Source organism: Dama dama, chromosome 19, assembly GCF_033118175.1.
Source record: "Dama dama isolate Ldn47 chromosome 19, ASM3311817v1, whole genome shotgun sequence".
Lineage (NCBI taxonomy): Eukaryota > Metazoa > Chordata > Mammalia > Artiodactyla > Cervidae > Dama > Dama dama.
Genome location: NC_083699.1, coordinates 83,495,087 through 83,514,555, shown reverse-complemented (window position 1 = coordinate 83,514,555; position 19,469 = coordinate 83,495,087). Strand labels below are relative to the sequence as shown.

General features: G+C 44.6%; 1 protein-coding gene across 1 annotated transcript in view; it reads right to left on the bottom strand.

Moving 5' to 3' along the window:
* EPHB1 (EPH receptor B1) overlaps window positions 1-19,469 on the bottom strand; it is a 449,527-nt gene that overhangs the window by 55,534 nt on the left and 374,524 nt on the right. Inside the window, exon 11 of the mRNA XM_061167645.1 lies at window positions 6,743-6,990. Within this exon, the coding sequence (XP_061023628.1) occupies window positions 6,743-6,990 (248 nt within the window). The remainder of the gene's footprint in view (window positions 1-6,742; window positions 6,991-19,469) is intronic.

Below are 19,469 nucleotides of genomic sequence, written 5' to 3'. Positions count from 1 at the left end.
ATCAGATCTAATTCCTTGAATCTACTTGTCACTTCCACTGTATAATCATAAGGGATTTGATCTAGGTCATACCTGAATAGTCTAGTGGTTTTCCTTACTTTCTTCAATGTAAGTCTCAATTTAGCAATAAGGAGTTCATGATCTGAGCCACAGTCAGCTCCCAGTCTTGCTTTTGCTGGCTGTACAGAGCATCTCCATCTTTGGCTGCAAAGAATATAACCAGTCTGATTTTGGTATTGACCATCTGGTGATGTCCATGTGTAGAGTCTTCTATTGTGTTGCTGGAAGAGGGTGTTTGCTATGACTAGTGCGTTCTCTTGGCAAAACTCTATTAGCCTTTGACCTGCTTCATTTTGTACTCCAAGGGCAAATTTGCCTGTTACTCCAGGTATCTCTTGACTTTCTACTTTTGCATTCCAGTCCCCTATAATAAAAAGGACCTTTTATGGGGGTGTTAGTTCTAGAAGGTCTGGTAAGTCTTCATAGAACTGTTCAATTTCAACTTCTTCAGCATTACTGGTCAGGGCATAGACTTGGATTACCGTAATATTGAATGATTTGCCTTGGAAACAAACAGAGATCATTCTGTCATTTTTGAGATTGCATCCAAGTACTACATTTTGGACTCTTTTGTTGACTATGATGGCTACTCCGTTTCTTCTAAGGGATTCTTGCCTACAGTAGTAGATAAAATGGTCATCTGAGTTAAACTCACCCAATCCAGTCCATTTTAGTTCACTGATTCCTAAAATGTCAATGTTCATTCTTGCCATCTCCTGTTTGACCACTTCCAATTTGCCTTGATTCATGGACCTAACATTCTAGGTTCCTATGAAATATTGTTCTTTACAGCATTGGACTTTACTTCCATCACCAGTCACATCCACAGTTGGGTGTTGTTTTTGATTTGGCTCCGTCTCTTCCTTCTTTCTGGAGTTATTTCTCCACTGATCTCCCATAGCATATTGGGCACCTACCGACCTGGGAAGTTCATCTTTCAGTGTCCTATCAGCCTTTTCATGCTGTTTGTGGTGTTCTCAAGGCAAGAATACTGAAGTGGTTTGCCATTCCCTTCTCCAGTGGACCATGTTTTGTCAGAATTCTCCACCATGACCCGTCCATCTTGGGTGGCCCTACATGGCACGGGTCACAGCTTCATTGAGTTAGACAAGGCTGTTGTCCATGTGCTCAGTTTGGTCAGTTTTCTGTGATTCTGGTTTTCATTCTGTGGCCCTCTGATGGATAAGGATAAGAGGCTTGTGGAAGCTTCCTGATGGGAGAGACTTACTGAGGGGGAAACTGGGTCTTGTTCTGATGGGTGGGACCATGTTCAGTAAATCTTTAATCCAATTTTCTGTTGATGGGCAGGGCTGTGTTCCCTCCCTGTTGTTTGACCTGAGGCCAAACTATGGTGGAGGTAATGAAGTTAATGGTGACCTCCTTCTAAAGGTCCCATGCATGCACTTAGGCACTCAGTGCCCCCGACCCTGCAGCAGGCCACTGTCGACCCACACATCCCTGCACTGTAGTAGGACCTAATAACAGAGGCCCGAAGTTAGGATCAATAACTAATCTATAAACTCTGACTTCTTCCCTTCCTTGGTTTTTGTATGGCAAGTCATACTTCACGGAATATGTTTTCATCCTTAACACTGGTCCTGTGGAGTAGGCAAGGCAGGTGATATTACTTTGTTTTTATACAGAAGATAAAAGAAGTCCAGAAAGTTTAAGTGATCAGCCTTAAGTCATTCTGTGTGATATTCATTTATTAAAAAAATCCTGTGTGATATTCATTTATTAAAAAAATCTAAGTCCAAACAACAAATTGCTTCTCCACTGACATTCCATCTTTGATCTATTGGGAATGACTGCCTGTGTGGAAAAGTCTGTGTATAAGCTTTGTAGGAAGAAGAGCTATGATTGATTAATGATGTCTGCCATGTCTGCCATAGAAATAGAAAGGAGAGATGTGAACCACAAATATGCTAGGCTAATCTGAATCTTTTCTAATTCCTGTTCAGTGCCTTTTCCACCTAAAGTGAATCAGTCCTGAATATTCATTGGAAGGGCTGATGCTAAAGCTGAAACTCCAATACTTTGGCCACCTGATGCAAAGAACTGACTCTTTGGAAAAGACCCTGATACTGGGAAAGATTCAAAGTAGGGGGAGGAGGGGACAACAGAGGATGAGATGGTTGCATGGCATCACCAACTCAATGGACATGAGTTTGAGCAAGTTCTGGGAGTTGCGGATGGACAGGGAAGCCTGGCGTGCTGCAGTCCATGGGGTCACAAAGAATCAGACACGACTGAGCAACTGAACTGAACTGATGCTAACTCTGCAATACTTTTTCTTTAAGATCTGCAGGGAAATCGCATATCATGATAAGACAGTCACACTAGCTGAATTCATAATCATGGTGAAACTTAAAGATATGAACATTAAGTTTTTCTGACATGTCCAGCTGTTTTATATTCAGTTCATTGATATAAAATTCCACAAAAGAACTTCCAGAGATAATGAACATCAACATACAAAGATAAACAAGATAGAAAAAAAAAAAAGCCCAGATTTCTTAGAACTCTGGGAAAGGATCTGGTTCCATGCTGAGCACATGGTAAAAACAGTTTATAGAAGAAATACAGACTGGGTGAAGTGATTTAAACTTTCTTCCCTTCACAAAATGCTTTCTGCTGAAATTGCTTTTCTGCAAATTCACTGAAGCCACTTGCTGGCCCTTTTATTAGACAGGAAGGATTTAGGTATTTCAACTTTCATTGACAAACCCACTTCAGGAAATGAAACCCTTATTTGATTTGTTTGAAGAGAATGAATCATAGATTTTTTTTTACCTGAAAGAGCCCTTTTAAGACCATCCAGCTCAATGCCTTTAGTTTATAGATTGGGAAATTGAGTTAACAGACTTGCTCAAGGTCACATGGTGACTCATAGCAGAGCCCAAAGCAGGGCCTTGGTCTCAGAACTTGCAATCTGGGATTCTCTTCCTGACAACTGGCTTGCTGTCGTCTAGCTCCAGCCTATGAATGAGCATCCCATGAATGATAAATGCCCCCAACTGACATTGCTCAGTGACTTTTAAGAGCTTCCCAGTTATGGCCATCTTTGAATGAACCAGCAATAACCACAAAGCCTTGCTTTAGCCATGAGGGCCTTACAAAGCAGGCCAACCTTCTTGGCTAGGGCATAAGGCATTGAGGAGGGCTTCAGCACTTGTGCCTAAGATGATGGAAGAGCTACCAGATTGAATCCCCTGAATCTGAGTGCCAAGAAGGAAATATTTAATTATAGATTTGCATGCTACCTAATCCATAGCACATTTTTAAAAAATATGGATAATTATGATCCTACTGAATGTATAGTTAAACAATAACAATGTTTCCAATTCCTCCATAATGCGAAGGATTCTAAGTCCTGCAATGAGAGAGGAGCGCTGAGTGGACTGTGAGAAGTGGTGTCTGATGTCTTCACTGGACCCTAGATGGCCAAAGTCTCTGAGACCCTGACTCAGAGCTGGAGGCATGGCCACAATCCAAAGCTACTACATCTGGTGTGAAGAGGCCCCTTTGTGGGGTTGGGGGAGGAGAGAACAGGTGCACAAATTGAAGTCGGACCCTTTTCCTTTCTTCTCTGAATGGTGATCCTAAAATTATACTACCTCCCAGAAGATGGACCCTGCAGAACTGAACTGATGACCCACTTTTCAATTTTATCAAGCAGCAGATACATCAATTAATGCTGCTATGCTCCAGGGTCTGGTAGTAAGGCTGAAATTAGATTTATAGATTACCTGCCTCTACACCACGCAGGGAGTCGGACACGCTTCATTTCCCTCCCCTCCTGGCGCTGCCTGCTCTGGCCGCTCCCTTTCTGCCATCTTTCCCTTCCATTTCCCTGTGCTCCTCTCTCACCTCGAGCTTTTCTCCCACTGCCTAGGCTGCATCATCATGAAAAATAACTGGCATCCAACTTGTCCCCACGTCCTGTGCCCCCCAAATGGAAATAGGTGTGTGCAGAGCAGCAGCGCAGAGTTCTGACTTTTTGCAGGCTCCTGAGAATGAATCACTTTGCTTGCCTGCATGTTCCAGGGAGAGAGTCTGATCTCAGTTCCCAGGTTGTGTTGAGAGTCTCTGAGAAGCACAGACAGGTGACTTGCAGGAAATAAATGACTCCTGAATGGGTCTGGAGGCTGGTTCCAGAAGATACTTCTTCTTCTAACATTACCACCTATTCATGTTTATTGGACTGTCTTCATAAGCAATCTGATCATGAAGGAATGCCCCCAGGGGAGCATGGTCCATGCCCCACTGTGACACAAGAGGTCTGGTGACAAGGACAAGAGATCCTTGCACACTCAGGATGCTCCTTCAATCCTGCCACACCCAAATGCTTTTGCTCCCGAAATGGTTTTTCATTCCACTACCCTCTACTCGGTGCTCACAGTGCTAGGTGCTGGGGTTACACAAAGTATATCCCACACCCTCAAGGAGGCTGTACCATGCAAAGTTTACATGGGCCCCATCACTTATATCATCTGCCCCTCCACCCTGCCAAACAAAAGCCACTACTGCCTATCGACCCAGACGAGCATAAAGCGTGTGCTCCCCCTGCGCAAGCAGCTTCAGTATGTACAGGTGCAGCTTCTAGACAAGTCCTCAGCTTCCCATCCACAGGGAAGTCCCTAAACTCTACTTCTGGGCTTCAGAGCCACCATGCAACTGCTGACAGATTACCAAACAGGCCACCCTGACTTCGGCCTCTGAATACGCAGCTCTACTGTTCTGTCAGCCTATCTGCTATCTGGCAAATTCCTCCTTCTTTAACATTAGAAAAGTTCTCTCTCCTCTTTGAAGCCATCCCTGGCTTTCTCAAGAAGGTTTCAGTTCTACTATATGTGATACCTCAGTCCTTCATGCGTGGAAACAAAAAGTCACCCCAGGGATTGGAGCCTGCCAGGCTCCTCCGTCCATGGGATTCTCCAGGCAAGAATACTAGAGTGGGTTGCCATTTCCTTCTCCAGAGGATCTTCCCAACCCAGGGATGGAACCCAGGTCTCCTGTGTTGCAGGCAGATTCTTTACCATCTGAGCCACCAGGGAAGCCCATCATCACATACGTGAAACCTCTGTGCTTCATGCATAGAAACAAAAAGTACAATCCAGGCAGATGATTACTGGAAACTTTGGGCACGAAGGTCCTGGGGGGCAGGGGCATCTCTGCAGGTTGTATTCTCTATGATGGACACAGCAGGACTTCCCATCCATTATGTGTAAGAAGACATCAGGTTGCAGTACCATCAAAATGTGGGGAGGGCTTCCTCTCCGTGAATCTGGGTGGGCTCACCACCATGGTTGAAGGATGCTCTGTGGCTGCTCAGGCTAGGTTGCAGACTGATACAGCTTCTACCTTCTGGGCTCAGGATGCTTGTTCTGAGCACCCAGCTTGCTGTGAGGAAGCCAGAGATGGCCAGGTGGAGAGATGCCAGCTGACACCCAGCATCAACTATGAGACAGATGAGTAAATGAGTCTTTGGGCGATTCCAGATCTTAGCCCTTGGGCTGCCCCTGCTGACAACACATGGAACAGAGAGGTGCCTACCCAAATTACAGACTTATGAGCAAACTAAATTGTATTGTGCTAAGTCACTGAAGTTTGGGGTGATTTGTTCCATGGCATTAAAGCAATCTCTCTCTCATCAGTACAGGCCCAGTTCCCAGCACAGGGCATGGTCAGAGCAGTCACTTGGTGAATGCTTCAATGACTGACTCCTGGTGAATGTTTCAATGAATAGTCCTTTGATCTGCAGCCATAGCTACTGTTTGGTAGCTTTGGTGACATGCATAGCCAGCTACTTGGTATTACCCTGAAGCTCTTGCTCAGAAGGTCTTGCCCCTGTACCCTCTTGCTCCTAGGCTCCCCAGCTAAGCCTTTGGTCTGAGGCAGGCCTTGCTCCATGGCCTGTGGTTAGACAGCTTTTATCCCCCAGACATGAGCGCTATGGCCACACTCATGCAAGTCCTCTCTGAGTAGCTCTGAGATGCCCCATAGAAATGAAAGTGCTTCTACTGTGGCTGCATTTGGGTATTCTGACAATGGTCCTTTATAGATCTCTCAGCTATAGGCCTTTGGGGCCCCCATCCCTGCTCCAGGCTGGGTGGGAGCCACAGCTCTCCATCAACCCCAGAAAAGACTTGTGGACACTTGTGACACATTGTCCCTGTGTACTGCCCAGAAGCACCTCCTCAGAGGCCAGGTGGCCCAGGTATCAGATAAGGGCAAGGTGTTTTATCTCTGAACTGCAAATGAAGAGAGCTGAATGGGAGGGTGGCTGTGCTGGGGAAAAGGCAGAGATGGTCACTGATGTCTGCATGAATCACGCAGGACAGCATAGCAGCTGGAAGTCTCTTCAATCTCCATGATTCATACGGATGCCGATGGCCATTCTCTGTCCTCTATTCATTCTTACTCATCGAGGCCTGGCTCTGTGCCATCCTTCTACAGAGGGGTCCACATGCTCTGCTTTGTTCTTTCTTTTTAGCAAAAAATCTGTTAACCTTGCTAACATCTCCAATGCCTATCCGTATTTCATCAGGGATTCCTAAGTGGCAGATGGTCCTCATGTGGACACTTCTTCCCAGCCCACCACGGTCCCCCAGCTCCCACCAGCACCAGCATCATCTGTGCTGTTACTCTGAAGGGTAAAGGTAAGCTGAGCAGTTCTTACCCTGAGAAAAGAATCCAAAGCACCATTCTCCATGAACTCCGTGATGATCATGACTGGCCGGCTCTTGGTGACCACACCCTCCAGGCGAATGATGTTGGGATGGTCAAACTGCCCCATGATGCTTGCCTCACTCAGAAAGTCCCGTCGCTGCTTCTCTGAGTACCCAGCCTTCAGCGTCTTGATGGCCACATAGATTTCCCTCTTGCCCGGAAGTTTCAAACGCCCCTTGTACACCTCTCCAAACTCTCCTGCAAAAAGAATGCAATTATAACCTGCTTTCTCCTCATCCTGTGCTGCCATGAGGGGAGGCAGCTTACCAGGAACAATAGTGCTCCAAGTGGAACAGTGATTAGAGTGGCAAAAAGGAAAGAGTGACCTCTCATTATAACTGTGATGGCCTGGCTCTTGGCAGTTCATGGCAAACACAGAAGAAATACCCAAACATGTTCTTTACCTCGGATTTTAGACAGCTTGGATAACTGAAATGAAATTTCAGACTCTACACGGGTTTATTTTTCCTCACGTTTAGTTTTTCATTTGTATCCCAGCTGAACAATTGAGATGAAATGGTCAGTTTCACTGTGGCAGAAACATAATTCATTTTTAGCAGAGCTTAGTATAAGAATGTCCAGGGGCTAGGGACATGTTCAGGTCCTCCAATCCTCTGAATGAGATGTATAGTGCTTATGTTCCTACATTGCCCTGAAAGTGTTTGTGTCTATTGGGTCCCTGAGAAGCAGACACTGAGGAGTTAGGAAGGGAAGTTAGCAGACTCTGTGCAGGATAAAGGGGAGAGGAAGCAGGACTGCCCAAGCCCCAGATCACAATGCAGACCTGACATTATGAAAAGAAAGGAGGAAGGAGGAGAAAGTCAGGAGAGGCCCGAACTGCAATGCAGACCTGACAGTCTCATCCAACCCAATGAGGAGCTCCAGAATAAACAGTGTCCGTCCCAAAAGACCCTACCCTAGCATCCCACTGTGCTCTGTCACTGGCTGGGGTTTTGCCAGAAAGAGTTGGGCTCTGCGGGAAAGCGAAGGTAGATCCTGAAGGCACTGAGGTGGGAAGCTGGCGGCTACCTGCACTCCCGGCAGCTGAACAGAAAGTGGCTTTTTCAAGTAGACACGAGCAGCACACCTCCATGGGTTCTGCAGCATTTAAACATTTCTGTGGTAAAATCACCAGGAGTAAAAACAATTCTGGTGACACTATTTCACAGCTGCTTAAAAAATCTGTTGAATCTTGTTCACGTGCTCTCAAAAGTCATGATTTAACTTGGTTTTGTAACTTCAGTGCTTTCATGTGAAGCAGTTTAGAATCTACTTGTAAGTGCATCACAAAGATGGGTGTCAAAGGCCTGATAGGAGAAACATGTCTTTCTGCCAGGAGAAATTTCTTTGTCACTTTCAGCTTCTGGAAGATGATGATGGAGCAAACTGTGAGCAACCAGATAAATTACTGGCCGAATTATGAAAGCAAGTTAACATCTGTGATTTAGATGGGACTTTTTTTTTTTTTTTTTTGCTGCTGCATGGATTGGAAGGAAGCTGCATGAAAGGGCTTTGGATGTAAAGCTGCTCCAGAGTCAATGGGACTTCTTAGACTCTAAGGCTAGAGTAGAGGTTGTCTTAAGCACCATTAGGAAGATTTCAGCATGAACTTAAGATAGACAGCAGGTGTGATACTGGTTTTGATACATGATCATACTGTTTGAGGTCAGACCAAGTCCCATTCACATCCACACCTTGCACCCACTGCATTGCCTGGTATGTGGCAGGCATGCACTAGAAGTCGGGGTATCACATTTATTATTATTTGTTTGGCTTTGCCCACCCTTGGGTTACAAACTGCTGGAGGCTCTATCTCTGTCTTATCCAAAATAAGTAGAAGTACCAGTATTAACATTTTTAAAGAAGACTGTTTACTGCAGCATCTCCTTTAATGTCAAATACCACATGACCATAACCAGGGGAATGGTTAAAAAGAGAACCGTTAAAAATGGTTAAAAAGAGCATACTGCAGAATGCTGTGAGCTACTGAAGACTAATAGATGAGTGAGATATACTGACTTCAGAAGATGTCCGCATTATATTGCTAAGTGAATCAGAAAAGAAGAGAAAGTTAAGAATGTGGCCTGTAGAATATGCCCGGGTTGAGGTCTGTGTGTGTATGTCAAAAAACATTATGGAAAAAACTCATAGCAAATTTTTGTTGCACTGGAATGGTGGGAATAGGAATGGGGGAGTATAGATTAGTAAACTTAATTTAGTTGCTTTTCTGTTGTTTAAATTGTTACAATAAACATTGATTTTTCAGTTTGAGTAAAATTTAAAGAAAAGTATTGAATAATTAACTACCTGTCATATATGTGTGTGCCTGCATATGTACATATTTGTGTGTATGTATATGCATGTATGCATATGTGTGTATACACATGCGTCTATGCATGGATATACATATGTGTCTATATGCATGTTTGCATATATTGTATATATATGGCTGTGTCTCTACATATGTGAATGTGGAAGTCACTCAGTTGTGTCCGACTCTTTGCAACCCCATGGACTATACAGTCCATGGAATTCTCCAGGCCAGAATACTGGAGTGGGTAGCCTTTCCCTTCTCCAGGGAATCTTCCCGACCCAGGGATTGAACCCAGGTCTCCTGCATTGCACATGCAGATTCTTTACCAGCTGAGCCATAAGTGAAGTCATGTGCAGTTCCCCAGTAGAAGTGGAGAGACTGTCTTTTGTATCAAGGTCAACAGTGAGGTGTGAGGGCTCTTGGAACTAAAACTCTATAGTTTTTCTTTAGCTGAGTTTTTACCAGAAAAGAAGAGGTAACTTTTTTCTTGTTGGATTCAGAGATTGACCAAGGGCATGAGAACTCCCCCCCGGTTCACCGGGTTTTATTTAGTTGTACTTTCTCTTTCTTCTCCTCCTTTTCATGCTTATTCTAATTCTCTTACACTTTCCACTTTGATCAAGGGCTTCCGAGGTGGCACTCCTGCCAATGCAGGAGACTTAGAAGACAAAGTTTGTATGTATATACATGGGTGCCTGTGCATAGATACACATGCAATCAATTCTCTGACACCTTGACCTAGTAGGTATTCAATAACTAAGAACCGAATGAATATATATGCATATTTAAGAAGTATCCTAACTGAAGAATATCAGTATTTCTTTCTTATTATTGTACTAATGAGTTCTACTTTCTTTCAGTAAAACGACACAGTTCAGAGTAAGGGGAAAGCATGCTAATATTTCTTCTTGGGGGAGATAGTACACTGATATGTCTTGACCACCTATATGCCAGGCACTGTGCTGGGCTCTTTGCATGCCTTATCTCATTAATTCTCACAACATCTTTATCAGTTGGGTATTATTATGCCCATTTTACTAATAAAGAACCTGAGGCACAAAGGAAACATGCCTCAGACCCCACAGCTGTGAGGCAGAGTTAGGGATGCTGCCCATAGTTCATACCTTTTCCTGTCACATCACCTCTCAGAAGGCGTGTTCAGTTAGCAGTGTCACAGGGAGGAGAGCTGGGGGAAGTTACCATGCAGGGACCACTGAGCTCCAACCGTGCAGGTCCTAACCATTCACATGCAGTTACTGTCACAGTGATGCAGTAACAAGGGGACAGCAAACACAGTGGGGCTATCTTCTAGACAAATGGCACACCCATGGAAAGCTCTTGCCTGGCTTGCTAGGTAAGATTAGACTATTTAGGAATCAGAATATTTATCACTTTCTACACATTAGTCTGGGAGTTTGTAAAAGCACCCGGGGTGAATTTACTATTCCCCACAACATACACATAAACCCCATAGTTGAGGACTTCTGTTTTATACAAGCCATTCTCAAGGATGGCTTCTCACAGCAACCCCCCAGAGAGATTACAAAGCACAGGGGCCTGGATCCCACCTGCAGGAATTCTAATTAGTTGGTCTGGGTGCAGCCTGGGCATGGACATATTTAAAAGCAGCCCACAGGATCAGCTACATAATTTGCGGGGCCTGGTGCAAAATGAAAATGCAGGACCCACTGTTCAGAATTCATTAAGAATTTTAAGACTGTGGCGGCAGAGCATTAAACTGAGCGTGGGTCGTGTTGAGTATGGGGGCCTGTGCATAGGTCACAGGTCCACGAAGTCAGGCCTGGCTGCCCAGGTGGGTCTGAGGAGCAGCCAAAGTTGAGAGCCATGGCTCAAAACCACCCAAGCATATTCAAACAGATCAGAGAATTGCCAAAGACCCTGGAGGACCTGGAATTCATCCCTACACCTTTGAATTCTTTTGAAAGCAGTGCTTGCATATAAGCTGTCTATCACTGCACAGGGTCTAACACACAGGGTGGGCTTTGTAGCTGTGACCGGGGAGAAAGAAGAAGAGAAGGAAGGAAGATGTGGATGAAGGTGTGGCATCGCAAAGTCCTATCTACACAGAACAGTGCATTCCTTTCCTAATCGACAAATGTCATGTCGTTCTTTAACCTTTGTGGCTGACTAGTCTTCAGGTGCAGCGCTCCTAACACTTTAACTCTAAATTATATCCTCTATAGGGGGTCTCATCATATAGTTTTTTGAAATTATAAAGTAAAAACGTGAGAGGATTTTTTGGGCAGTGAAATTTCTCTGTAAGAAATTAAATGGGGGGTGCCTACCATTATAAATCTGTCTAAACCCACAGCATCAAGAGTGATCCTGCACTAAGGACCTTGGGTGATAATGATGTATCAGGGTAAGTTTGCCACTTGTAATAAATGGAGCACTCTGCCTGGGGATGTTGACAAAGGGAGAGACTGTGTATGTGTGGGGGAAGGGGTAATATGAGACATCTCTGTACCTTCCACTCTATTTTTCTGTGAACCTAAACTGCTCTAAAAAAAAAAGTAGTGTTTTTTAAAAAGTGCTCTCCTTGGATAGGGAGAGATGGGTTCTGTAGGGTTACCATATAGCAGTGTTATTGCTCTTGGAAAATCTGCTCCATAATCACTGGAAAGCAGTGACTTAAAGGATTGTGCTTCTGTAAAAATAACTCCTTTCTGGTGTCTGACAAAGAAATGACTTCATATTCTCCAAGCCCAGAGGTTTTCAAACCAGCAACTGCAAAGGAAGTCACTTCATCCACCGTTCTCACTCAGAGGCTGTCCTCCACCACATAATGAAGTGGCCCCCAGAGCAGCTGGGGCAAACTCTGGCCAAAAGGAGAAACTCTGGAGAAGGAAACTTGAGTCTACACCACCTCCCCCACCGCCTCATCCTGGCACCACCCCTGGACTTCAGGCAGGGTGGTTCCCTTGTTCAGCCTCAGATTTCTCAGCTCTGTTGGACAAAAAGAACTGGTTAACTCTGGGGCCTTCCCAGGTGTCAGGTCTATGAGAAAGTGCATTGCAAACTCCAGACTATTGAAGATACAGCTGGGTGGTGATTTTAAAAAGACAAACCAGGGGTGGCGAGTGAAGAATGGAAGAGAAAAGGGTTTCTGCAGCCAAGAAAGTAGGGCATCTTGCCAAGGGTGGTGAGAAGTCCAGTATCTGGGCATGGACAGTGTCTCCAGGAAAGCCCTGTGCACTAAAGTCTGCGGGTTCTGGCCCCTCTAGCACCCCCACAGGCTCGTAGGGAACTGGAGTTGATGCACCATTTTTAGTAATAAACAGAAAATTAAGGCCATCCGTCACTTACAATCTGACTGCTGTCACCTGTGGTCTTTGACTTCAGGTTCATGTACTATGTTCAGGGAACTATTTTTGGACCACTTTCCTGCCATTAGAGCCAGAACTTGAGGTTTGTGGTGCTTTCACTTTCTTTGATCTGAATTCTAAACACAACTGAGCACATAGACACATCATATGAACTCTAAAAAGCTTCCTTTCACACGAGCTCCAAATCATAGCCATCAATTTTCCATATTTTTAAGAAAAATTCTTAACCCCTAAAACTTATTTTCAACAAATTCAGTATTAGCATTTTATATATATATATATATATATACACACACACACATACTATACATAAACACACACACACACACACACATTGTTGTTGTTTAGTCACTAAGTCATGTCTGACTCTTTGTGACCCCATGGACTGTAGACCATCAGGCTCCTCTGTTCATGGGATTTCCCAGGCAAGAATACTGGAGTGGGTTGCATTTCCTTCTCCAGGGGATCTTCTGGACGCAGAGATAGAAGCCACATCTCCTGCACTGGCAAGTGGATTCTTCACCACTGAGCCACCAGGGAAGCCTATATATACACACACACACATAGATATACACATAATTTTAATTTTGGCCATTCTGTGTGGCTTGAGGGATCTTAGTTCCCCAACCAGGGATTGAACCTGGGTCATGGCAATAAAATTGCTGAGTCCTAGTCACTGGACAGCCAGGGAAGTTCACAGAATTATATTTAAAATAGATATTTATAGGAAATGACTGAGTAGTGGTTATGGTTAGTTCTTTCTATGCAGCTCCTTGACTGACAGTAACGGCAGCCAACCTAATTTTGGTCTGGCTGAACTGTGATGGGCCCAGTTCTTTGCAGCTGACCTTGGATCCTCTCCTGGAACCAAATCTCCTCTTGGCTAAGACCCAACTTCAGCTTCAGGCCAGTTTAGTGCCAGTGGCTCTTACCAGTGGTTCTCACAATGTGATTCCTGCCCAACAGCACCAGCGTCACCTGGAAACCTATTAGAAAAAGCAGCTTTGGAGCCCAACCTCTATCCACCTAGATCAGAAGTTCAGCACGCAGGGCCAGTGACTTGGGTGTTAACTTGCCTCCAGCTGATTCTGATGCCTGGCTCTAGTTTGAGAACTGCAGGCCTCAAAGCTGTCTGCTGAGGGTCATTTTGCCAGTTCCTGTCACTGCCCTCCCAGACAGCTGCTAAAATGATTCCCTACAAATTTCAGCTCCTTGCCAGGTCCTCTTCCCTATCTTCCTTGACAAAATGAGGCAGAGAGAAAAAAAAAATGGTTTAGCAGCATTAAATGCCTCAACTATTATATATAAAATCAGAAGGAAAGAATTTTCAATTTTTGGAAATGAAACATCCAACCTGCCAGCAGGTATTTCAAGCACTAGCTGTTGGCTATGTGTTGCTCGGATCCACACACAATTGTACTCTTTTCTTTAGCATTTTGAAGTCACAAACTGCCTCAGGGAGGGAAAAAGGGAAGTAGAGCTTCGTGTAACTAATTCAAGCTTCAACCAGAAAAGAAAGTTTTAAAGAATTCATTTAAACTACGTTTAAAAATATGATTTATAGCAAGTTTTATGACACTAGCCTGCGTAAGATAGGTTATGGCTAAACTAGGGATAGTAAAACCATGGCAGGCATTCCACCACCTCCTGATCCTATACTCAGAACAGACATTACTAATTGATCACAATCCCACTTCTCCTTCTCAGCGGAGTTCCCCAGGTACCCATTACTAGGCTACTGGGGTTGGCAAATTAATTGACTCTAATTAGTAGCCATGATGCTCACAATACCTAATACCTAAATGGTGAGGGTAAATCTAGTTTTCTCTTTTCTCATAGCTTCTTGTAGTCATTAGACAACCATATACCCAGATATTATTATTTTTAGATTGAACCCAGGTCTCCTGCATTGCAGGCAGACTCTTCATCATCTGAGCCACCAGGGAAGTACTTAACATAAGCAAGCACATACAATTAAAAATGCTAAATATTGTGGCACTCATTTTTAGCCTTCTTAAGTGAATAACTGATTATATTAAAATAGGAGGACCAGAGGATGGGACAAAGGTATTCTAGGAAGAACATGCTCTTCACATCACCATATGGGCACAATGAATTCTAGGACAGTACTGCCATTCCCAGCCAGTGGCTTGGGCATTCCAAACCGCTAGGTAGAGTTTGACATGAAGCAATGTCTCTGTATACTTAGCTGCTCTTTTCCAGGACAGTGACAAAAGTGGAAGGTAGTGTGGGAGTTACATTCACTGGATTAAGATCAGTCATAACTGGCTTTCAATTTTTGCCCTGCTATTAACTCAACCAGTAACATAGCTTTTGGCCAGTTGTTCACTGAATATTGATATCCTTGAAAAGAGAAGTGAAAGTGTTAGTCGCTCAAGTCGTGTCTGATTCTTTGCAATCCCATGGACTGTAGCCCGCTAGGGTCCTCTGTCCATGGAATTCTGCAGGCAAGAATATTGGCGTGGGTAGCCATTCCCTTCTCCAGGGGATCTTCCCAACCCCAAGGATCAAACCTGGGTCTCCTGCATTGTAGGCAGATTCTTTAACGTATGAGCCACCATCCTTACCAGTTTACAAATGCATATGTAAACGCATGAGTGCTTGTGCGCATGTGCACACACACACACACACATACACATACACACACACTAACTCACAGGGCTAACAGGGTCATTATGAGGGCTGAATGAAGCATGCACATGGTGAGAGTTCAGTGCATGCCAGCTATATTAATTATAATTACTGACAACATCTATTTACTTTGCTCCTCTAGAGACCCTATAATCAAAGCTATGGTTTTTCCAGTAGTCATGTATGGATGTGAGAGTTGGACTATAAAGAAAGCTGAGCACTGAAAAATTGAACTGTAGTGTTGGAGAAGACTCTTAAGAGTCCCTTGGACTGCAAGGAAATCCAAGCAGTCAGTCTGATAGGAAATCAGTCCTGAATATTCATTGGAAGGATTGATGCTGAAGCTGAAGCTCCAATACTTTGGCCACCTGATGAGAAGAGCTGAATCATTGGAAAAGACCCTGATGCTGGGAAAGACTGAAGGCAGGCGGAGAAGGGGACGACAGAGGATGAGATGGTTGGGTGGCATCACTGACTCAATGGACATGAGTTTGAGTAAGCTCCGGGAGTTGTTGATGGACAGGGAAGCCTGGCGTGCTGCAGTCCATGGGGTTGCAAAGAGTCAGACACGACTGAGTGACTGAACTGTAATCTAGAAACCCTCCCTGCTGTGACTCCTATCCAGTATTGGCATTTTCTACCAAATCATCACCAAGAAACCCATTCTCTTCCTCACAAAGAAGAGATGGGTCTTTGCTATCCTATCCGTATACGATAGGCCCCATCCTATCCGTATGGACCACAGACTCCCTCTTCCCAGCTCTCCTTATCCAGCCCTCTCACCTAAGCCATCTGTGGAAATGCCGGGTCAGCATCTGCTGGAGTAAGTTGGGGGGTGGGGGGTAGTTATTAATTAAAATACAATGGGCATGTCTCCCCTTTGATGATCCTTTCTGGTGACACCTTTACCTGTATTTTCATTGTTGTGCTCAGGGCTGCTACAAACAGTTATGCAGGTTGCCCACTGTAGGACCCAGGAACACCACGCATGCTTTAGGGCCCAAGTGTATATGGAAGCCTTAGTTTATATTCTGGGCATGTCTACAGCTCAAACTGATCAGAATCAAGCAGTGGATCAGAACTCCACAGGTCAATGGAAGCTGACCTGTGAGTGACTCCTATGAGTCAGATTCATGGTTTCAAAGAGTTGACATTCTCCAAAGATAGCAGATGCCCTCTCTGAAAGGACTTCAATAATTCCCATCACTGCAAGGAGAAGAGGAAAGATCAGTCTTCCTCATTCCACGAGGCTCCTTTCAGAGCACTGAATGACTCACAATCTCATGTGACCTCTTTCTGGTTTCTCTGCATACTCCCAAACTATACCCAGTTCTTCAAAGTCTTATCCCTATTATGATTTTCCTCCAAGGACATTTTAAACTGAGCACCTTAGTGCCACTGCAGGCCAGGCTTGGGACTAACAGAGACACTCAAATTTCATCACTCCCATGGAACTTTGAGCATGGTGATAAAAGAGAAGCACTAAACAAATATTGGGACTTCCCTGGTGGTTCAATGTTAAAGAATCCCCCCGCCAATGCAGGAAACACAGGTTCGACCCCGAGTTGGGAAGATCTCCTGGAGAAGGAAATGGCAACCCACTCTAGTATTCTTGCCTGGGAAATCCCATGGACAGAGGAACCTGGCAGACTATAATCCACAGGGTCACAGAAGAGTTGGAGATGACTGAATGGCTAAACAACAACAAAACAAACATTACATAAAGATAAATGAACTAATTATACAGTTGACTCTTGATTAACATCAAGAGTTTGAATTGCACAGGTTCACTAACATAGAGATTTCTTTCAATAAATAGGTACTATAGTATTACTTAATCCATGGTTGGTTGAGTCCAGGGATGTGGACTCATGGATATAGAGGGCTGGCTGTCAAGTTATACACATCGATTTTCAACCATACAGAGAGGTCTGTGCCCTTAACCCCTGTGTTGTTCAAGGGTCAAGTGTAATTCAGTCCTCTTGGTTGGTGTCACATCTGGCTCACAGTTATTTTGATTTCTTTGTTTATTATCCTCAACAATGGTAGAAGAAACTTTGGAGGTTGGTGCAGTTCTTCAACCCCAAAGTTTTTAGATTTTATTCCATTGGCCTTTACTGGCAAGCATAACCACCAGTCCCCACACCCTGGTGGGCAGGAAGCCCCCTTTTCCCTTTAAGGTGTTTAACCTGATGGCCATCACTTCTGGCCACAACCTCCATGCCATATATCCCTGTCAGCTCCAGCCATCAAGCCCACTGGCCCCTCCATTCACCGTGTTTGGGTACTTTCTGGTTTAGGTTGGTTTATTTGCTGCAGAGCAGCCTTCCTTACCAAACTTGATTCTAGCATTGACCACCTCAAACCTCCTCCATGTTTCCGAGCCCCATAACTGGTCTACATGCCTCTGAATTCTTACAAACCTTTCCCATCACCCTTTCAAGTTCAATCAACACAGGTTCATCAGGTTCTTCTCCCACCTCATTTCTACCACCTACCCTGCTCCGAGACTACCTCACTCACTGTTTTATATAGGATAAAATCCATACCCAACCTCCTGATTGCTAGATTCCAGACTTAATGCTTGATTAAGTCACCTACCCTCAGGGATCCCCTCTGTAGGAGCCTCCTCTCAGCCTTGTTCTCAGAGTGTGCCACACAGAGCATCAGCCCATCCAGCAGCCCCAGGTTCTTAGGGGCCCCCCAGGTGCCTCTTCCCTGCCTTCTTCCTTTGGCCATCAAGCCTCTCCTCCTGCCTCCAGGGCTGCGTGTTCTCTGACCCCTCATCTTACCTCTCAGTCCCATCCCCTGCAGAGTAGGACTTTGTGTCAACACATCAGCCAGGATTATTAGGCGCTGAGTGTGCTTTTTAGCATCCACCACAGTTTCAGGCATGGAATCAATGTTTAATGAATGAGGATCTCTTTAAATTCTCAATCTAATCCTTCCTGCAACAAACACAGCCCTCTCCTCTGGATCTATATGCAGCAGGAATGGGCCAGTTCCTCTGCAACCTCTTCGAAATTATCTTGCACATTCTGGAAGGCCTGGGGTGTGCTAAACTATCAGCTTTCCAGGAAGTGAAGAAACAAAATCTTTGATTTGTAGCATTTGCCAATTATCATGGTGTAAATACTTCTCCCATGGCTGATGTCAGACTACCAAGATGTCACCAAACACAGGGATGCAAAATGATGCATACAATTGGCTTCTGCGAAGTAGCACAAACTGGTTCAGCACACCACTGCTGCAAGGCCATGGTCATTTCCCTCATTAAGTTAATTTTCCTCTTCTGTCTTGTTCTCCCATGAGTTTCCTCCAAACTTACTTTTCCTACTAGTTTTCAACCTTAAAAGCTCAGGCAAAGATGATGTTCTTTGCAAAGCCCTCCTGATCTCCCCACTCACTCCCAGAACAAGAAGCTGGACACTGCTCTCTGTTGGCCCCAAACTTCACATTTGCCTGTGTTGTGGGATGTGTGAAACAGTGAACATGTTACTGGCCTGTTTCTCAACAAGACTATTAGCCTTCTGGGCAGGAGAGTGTCTGTTCATCTCTGGGACTCAACATCTACAAGCAAAAAGTACTTAATAAGAGCATGTTGAGGGAAGGAGAAAGGAACAAAATGAAGCACAGGGAAGGACTTCTGATTCTTCTTCTCATGTTGTATTACCATTTTGGAACCCAGATTTGGTCCTCTGAGCTGAATCTGCCAGGTGGCTAAGGGAAATATTGCCAACTATACTACAAATGTTACCTTACAAAATTCTTTTTTAAAAAACTCAACTCACACCAGTTCTTTTAGCATAAAGTGAAGTCAAGCTCAGTGAGGCAAGGAGTGAAAAAAGCAGAAGTGGTGACAGAGAGGAAGAATCGGAGGATAGAGAGAGACTGACTCCAGTCAGGAGTGTCTCCTGATGAAACTGCATCAAGTTCCACATAGTGAATTCATATCCACAGGGATGAGCTGTGCGATTTCTGAATTGCAAGCAGATGGGTATCAGGTAGAAGGCAGTCAGCAGCAACTGGACAGAAGACTTTATCCCAAGCTGCTGGGCATCTTCTAAACTGCTCTGTGTATCCATCCCTCCCCAGGACCAGATAAACCATGGCAGGGACTAAGTCTTCTCTGAGCAGAATGCACAAACATGGCAGCATCAGCAAAGGCTACCCAGAGATAGAAGGTGAGCGATGGAATAGGGCCATGGATTGTCCTTTTATAGGCATTCAGCAGTCGGTGAGCTCACTCCAAGCTGCACCTCCCTGCAGAGTCATAAAGTAAGAAGGCTCTTAACTCCTCCCCTGACAAAGATGGGAGGGGGGCTGACATGGGCTCTCTGGGATGAAATGCAGTCCAGAATGCA